The 6,737-nt window shown below is 43.8% G+C and overlaps 1 protein-coding gene across 3 annotated transcripts in view; it reads left to right on the top strand.

Annotated features, from left to right (window-relative positions):
• LOC118369550 (inositol polyphosphate-5-phosphatase A-like) overlaps positions 1–6,737 on the top strand; it is a 300,208-nt gene that overhangs the window by 185,044 nt on the left and 108,427 nt on the right. For all 3 annotated transcript variants that reach the window (XM_035754029.2, XM_035754028.2, XM_052498410.1), the window contains exons 5-6: positions 226–289; positions 1,892–1,995. In XM_035754029.2, the coding sequence (XP_035609922.2) occupies positions 226–289; positions 1,892–1,995 (168 nt within the window). The remainder of the gene's footprint in view (positions 1–225; positions 290–1,891; positions 1,996–6,737) is intronic.

Genomic DNA, 6,737 nt, shown 5'->3' with positions numbered 1-6,737 from the left:
CAGTGTTGTGATCTGTTGCCTGGAATGATTAGTGTGTGTGATCTGTTGCCCTCTACACAGCAAAACTCTACAAATCAATGGTGCTTGGACTACTTTGGAACCAATCTTTGCTTCTATTGCTCAGTAATATTTTGTTGTTAGTTAGTCCCAGGTTATTTCCAAGAATCTCTGACTAAATGGTTTGTTAACAATTATCCTAAATCTCATGCGCTCTCTATCTTCCAGGCACTAGGAAGTTGCTACTTTCTTCACGAATCCTTGAAAAACATCCACCAGTTTGATTTCAAAGGTGAGTCCCCCCCCCCCCCACCCCCCCCCAATGAAATCTCTACCCCTGCCCTCTCACATACCCTCCTCCATATAAAACCCTACATTCCACTGCTTCCATCAAAACCATTGAGGTTGAGATTGGCAGGGGGAGGATCATGTTCAGAAGCGATAGATAGAATTGTAATGCTTATTAATATCAGGATTTAATTCATGGGTTTTCGAGCTCCACGGTAATTGTGTACGGAGGTTATTGGACAGTTATGGCCCTCTAATCAGCCCGGGGTGTCAAGAGGGCCAGGGGCCCGGCGGCCAGGCTAATTAAAGAGGTGATATAGATGTGGAGTCTGCAAAGTTGTTCCCATTACACCAGAGTCACCATTTGCACCATCCTCTCACCACCAGTGAAGGACAGGGCGAGGGGGAATGTGAGAGGACACACACACACACACACAGACACGCGCATGCAGCATTCAGACATGGATACACACGCGCACACAAGCATACAGACACACACACACCCTCACCCGTCAAACCCCCTGGATAACAGCATGCTCCTCTTACATGGGATTTGGATATATCCAGAATGAGCTCATTTACGCTTTACAAGATGCTACTGGACTGAATAAATACTTGAACTATGTGGAAGAAGTCAATTATTACACTTGCTTCTTTGGTAAAGAACAATGCCACATTTTCCATTGACCCGTATTCATTAAGTGTCTCAGAGTAGGGTTGCTGATCAGCTCCCTCCTGTCCATTTCAGATTAATCCAAAAGTCCAAACTGATCCTAGATCAGCACTGCTACTCTGACGGTTTATGGAAACGGGTCCAGACGTCGGGTGAAATGCGGGAGACGTTTTCAGGCTCTGACCCCAGTTCAGGTTATGTGTTGTGGTTACATGATACATCCAGGCTGTATGACAACCGGCTGCGAATGGGAGTCCCAAAGGGCGGCGCACAATTGGCCCAGCGTCACCCGGGTTTGGTCGGTGTAGGTCGCCATTGTAAAAAAAGAATTTGTTCTTCACTGACTTGCCTAGTTAAATAAAAATAAATGAAATACAACATGGATGCCTTAGATGATCCAATGTTGAGGTGAACCGGATAGCGACGCCGTGACATACTCCTCGGATTCAGGTTCAGAGATCTTGAACTGTTTTTACCTCAAAGATATTTTCAGCCTTTCACCCGCTGAGTAAAACATGCTCACCCTTTAGGAGTGTTCAAAAGGCAAAATAATTATCCGAGAGGTCAAAATGGTTTGGCATGTCAAGCTCACTGACACTGATCCCATGAGTGTGGGACACAGTGTCACGCTGTTTGGTTCACCTTAGATCATCTAAGGCCTCCGTGTAAGTACAACACACAACCTGAATTTATACTGGGTCGGCGTGGAGAATCTGTTGCTTCGCCTAGGAGTTCCCTTATGCTTCCACGAACAACCAGCAGGTGGAGTAGTAGGCTGATGAAGCCCTTGCTTTATGCGTGCATGACGACATCTAGAATCTAGATCTACACAACACTGTTTAGTGACGTTAGTAGGTTTGAATCGTGCTCTTAAGACGAGCTAGTATTGTATTAATACGGCCTCTGGCTTTCTGTCTGTGTTTTTCCCCACAGCCAAGAAATTCAAGAAGGTGGTTGGGAAAGAGATCTACTCAGACACTCTAGAGAGCACATCCATGTTGGAGAAGGAGAAGTTTCCTCAGGACTACTTCCCTGAGGTGCGTATCCTTCCACTGTTGCTGTAGTGACTACCTCTCAGCCTCTACTGCTTTCTGAAGCTCTGGGACTTTGATTGACCGAGTGCTGTCATTAATGAACACGACACAGCAATGTGATATTATGACACCATTAATAGAAGACAGCTGATCTACATGATTTTAGCCCCGATTCAGCTGTCCCAGACAAGTTTCTGACATCTGAGACAAAATCCCTATATCACTGACGCACGTTTAATGTAAGCGTGTCAGAGACGCAATCTGATGGCTACCGATCTTCTCTTTGAGCAGCCCCAGACATCCCAATATTTTCAAACACGTTTGATTTTATTGGCACAAAATCTGCAATGCTCTTGTAGTGTGAGCATGTCTTGAGAATTGTGATCAGCAATGGCCAATGAGAGCTCGCCAGAGAACAAGCCAGTGAGATGATGACGTTGTTTCTTAAAGGGGAGGCAGGGTAGCCTAGTGGTTAGAGCGTTGGACTAGTCACCAAAAGGTTGCAAGATCAAATCCCCGAGCTGACAAGGTACAAATCTGTCATTCTGCCCCTGAACAGGCAGTTAACCCACTGTTCCTAGGCCGTCATTGAAAATAATAATTTGTTCTTAACTGACTTGCCTAGTTAAATAAATAAAGGTAAAATAAAATGTGAGTCTCAGCAATGTAAGGATTTTGAAAGTTTTGTAGTGTACACCCGGCGTTAGGCATGGACCTTGTTAATACATTTTGGATGCTTACATTTAGTCCCCATAATACAGTAGGTATTGCAAGTGCTGAAAAAGTTTTGGTTATATTGGTTTGTATTTTATTTGACTTGCAACACTTTTGCGGCACTTTGTTTTTGACATTTCTTTTTATATCGAAATGGTTTATGTTGCATAATACAGTTTTAATATTTTCAAAAGTAGGCATATGTTTTTACCCAATAAACCACAGAAAAACAGAACTATTGGTACTATGACACATTTATGGCAGTGTTTCCTCTTCATCAATGGCGTATTTCCCTTTACTGTTTTGCATTTTCACAAAAGATACGGTATGAAGTGAAAACACAAGGTTATTTTGCTTTCTGCATCTTTTTTCTTTCTTTACTTTTACTTTCCCTCAAAAAGCAAACGAATACAAGGATCAGTTGAACAGTGGAAGATTGAGATGGCACTCTTGCAAAAGCGTTAATTCGGTGGCTTGCTGGGCTTCGTAGTGCAGCCTGTGTGCGTTGTATGTCTGTTCGTTCTGTGGGCTCCTCTGCTGGGTCCACATCATAAGGGAACGTCGCGCTGTGCTGATATTGTAATAAAGAGCATGAGTGCCCGCGTGTCAGCCCCATGCTCCTCGCTCATCTGTCAGCCCCATGCTCCTCCCTCATCTGTCAACCGCGCTCCGCCGGCCACCTCCTCAAATATATGCAAAGGAGATGGATACATCCTTTCACAGACGCAGTCTCCCAATTTCCATCTCTTTCACACACTCTCATGTACACATTTTCTCTCTCTCTCTCTCTCTCTCTCTCTCTCTCTCTCTCTCTCTCTCTCTCTCTCTCTCTCTCTCTCTCTCTCCCCTCTCTCATGTCTCCCTCTCTCCTGTCTCTCTCTGCCCCCCCCACCTTGGAGTTCCCCAGTTTGCCATTTTCAAAGATGATCTAAAACCAATTACATCGATTGAGGCGTGAAGTCGTTTAAAATTATTACGAGAAACGGGTGTTTGGTGCGTTACGAGGACAAGCGCAAAACAAACCTGGGTGTGAAAAGAAGCAAGCAGATGCCTGGGAAAGTTTGCTCCCTGATTTATGCCTCTTTCCCGGCTGGGTTATGAATCCAGGATGATGCTCCTGAGAGCAGCACTCCAGATAATGTTAGACATTTAAAAATAGCAGATTTGTGTAGTCTATCAGGGCCGAGTATTCCCCCCGCCCAGCTCCGCAGTGAGAAATTGGTTATCATAGATCACAGATACTGCTCAAACCTCTTATGAAAGATGAATTAATTTCACTAATGCTTTAATGCAGAGCTCTCATGAGGAAGTCAGGCGCGCGATAACCCCTGCCTTGTCCCCGCTTCCTCCATGGTGATTTATGTTGTCTTTTAGTAGATGAAACCGCCTGGATTTGCCATTCGTCTGCAGCCTTAAGGAATTCTATTAACAGGGGATCTGGGACAACTGGGTTCTACAGGGTACCGCTCTGGGTCTCAAGAGTGTTGTGGAAACCGGATAGTCATCCTAAGACATGGTATACTAGCAGAGATCTCGACAAGACCATGTGAGCTACAGAGAGCATGGGTTAATGCATGTTATCTTCCATTAGAATCTACTGTGTAAAGGTATCATTTCATTTCATTTTTAGCCAGCTTGTCGGAGACTGACACCTCTCTTTCTCCGCTTGCACGTTAGCTTTACAGTCCACCGTTAATTAACTGTCACTCGGAGAGGGCCTGGTGACATCATGGTGGGAGGGGTTGTTCTGTACGGCCCCTGTTTGAGTGACAGCGCTGGTTAAAGACTAGCAATGTAACAGAGACAAAATTACATTTCCTGGCATCTGTTAAATTTGAGTGCCCTTGGGTTGGTTGTGTGTGTGGGTGTATGCTAGTGTACAGTTGAAGTCGGAAGTTTACATACACTTAGGTTGGAGTCATTAAAACTCGTTTTTCAACCACTCCACAAATTTCTTGTTAACAAACTATAGTTTTGGCAAGTTTGTTAGGACATTTGCTTTGTGCATGACACAAGTCATTTTTCCAACAATTGTTGATTATTTCACAATTCCAGTGGGTCAGAAGTTTACATAAACTAACTTGATTGTGCCTTTAAACAGCTTGGAAAGTTCCAGAAAATGATGTCATGGCTTTAGAAGCTTCTGATAGGCTAATTGACATAATTTGAGTCAATTGGAGTTGTACCTGTGGATGTATTTCAAGGCCTATCTTCAAACTCAGTGCCTCTTTGCTTGACATCATAGGAAAATCAAAATAAATCAGCCAAGACCTCAGAAAAAAATTGTAGACCTCCACAAGTCTGGTTCTTCCTTAGGAGACATTTCCAAACGCCTGAAGGTAACATGTTCATCTGTACAAACAATAGTACGCAAGTATAAACACTATGGGACCACGCAGTCGTCATACCGCTCAGGATGGAGAGGCATTCTGTCTCCTAGAGATGAATGTACTCTGGTCCGAAAAGTTAAAATCAATCGCAGAACAACAGCAAAGGACCTTGCGAAGATGCTGGGGGAAACGGGTACAAAAGTAAGTATATCCACAGTAAAACGAGTTTTATATCAACATGACCTGAAAGGCCGCTCAGCAAAGAAGAAGCCAGTGCTCCAAAACCGCCATAAAAAAGCCAGACTAAGGTCTGCAACTGCACATGGGGACAAAGATTGTACTTTTTGGAGAAATGTCCTCTGGTCGGATGAAACAAAATTAGAACTGTTTGGCCATAATGACCATCGTTATGTTTGGAGGAAAAAGGGGGATGCTTGCAAGCCGAAGAACACCATCCCAACTGTGAAGCACGGGGGTGGCAGCATCATGTTGTGGGGGGACTGGTGCACTTCACAAAATAGATGGCATCATGAGGTAGGAAAATTATGTGGGTATATTGAAGCAACATCTCAAGTCATCAGTTAAAGCTTGGTCGCAAATGGGTCTTCCAAATGGACAAGCATACTTCCAAAGTTGTGGAAAAATGGCTTATGTACAACAAAGTAAAGTATTGAATGGCCATCACAAAGCCCTGACCCCTCAATCCCATAGAAAATGTGTGGGCAGAACTGAAAACGTGTGCGAGCAAGGAGGCCTACGAACCTGACTCAGTTACACCAGCTCTGTCAGGAAGAATGGGCCAAAATTCACCCAACTTATTGTGGGATGCTTGTGGAAGGCTAGCCGAAACGTTTGACCCAAGTTAAACAATTTAAAGGCAATGCTACCAAATACTAAATGAGTGTATGTAAACTTCTGACCCACTGGGAATGTGATGAAAGAAATAAAAGCTGAAATAAATAATTCTCGCTACTATTATTCTGACATTTCACATTCTTAAAATAAAGTGGTGGTCCTAACTGACCTAAGGCAGGGATTTTTTTACTGGGATTCAACGTCCGGAATTGTGAAAAACTGAGTTTAAATGTATTTGGCGCAGGTGTATGTCAACTTCCGACTTCAACTGTATTAATGTTGTGTGATTGTTTTGACCCCTACTCATACCCCTGTCACACACACCCTTGCTGTCTCATCCTACTGTGACCCCAAGTCCCCTGGGTTGAGTCTGCTGAAATGACAACCCCTTCCTCCATGTATGCAAAACACACTGCCCTCATACTCCACAGACTGTGAGTTATGGCTTGAAGTGGAGGAGAAAGGAGGGAGGGACATTAATTGAAAAGCTGAATAAGAAGGAACTGGTCAAAATAGCGGGCCCATTTTCTTTTGAAAGGTCGATGTGATGGATTTGGTGACCTGTCATTTCTTGTTGTTCCGTCAATCCTTTCGACCCGCCCGGGTATTTATCAATATATTTGTTGGTGCAGGAATACCTTCCATAAAACATTGCATCGTAAGGATTTCTCCTTGGCTTATATAAATAAAGTGTACGACCGAGACGTCAATCTCCCCTTTCCAATGATTGTGCACGGAAGTGGAAAACAAAACAAACCGGGCCATAGATCATTGTCCTTACAAGTTTGTACTTCTTGGTTGCTACCACACGTCTGCTCATTAAAAGCATTGGTTGTGGACTACACT

Source organism: Oncorhynchus keta, chromosome 36 (assembly GCF_023373465.1).
Source record: "Oncorhynchus keta strain PuntledgeMale-10-30-2019 chromosome 36, Oket_V2, whole genome shotgun sequence".
NCBI lineage: Eukaryota > Metazoa > Chordata > Actinopteri > Salmoniformes > Salmonidae > Oncorhynchus > Oncorhynchus keta.
The sequence above is the reverse complement of the archived record's forward strand: the minus strand, read 5'-3'. Positions and strand labels throughout refer to the sequence as shown.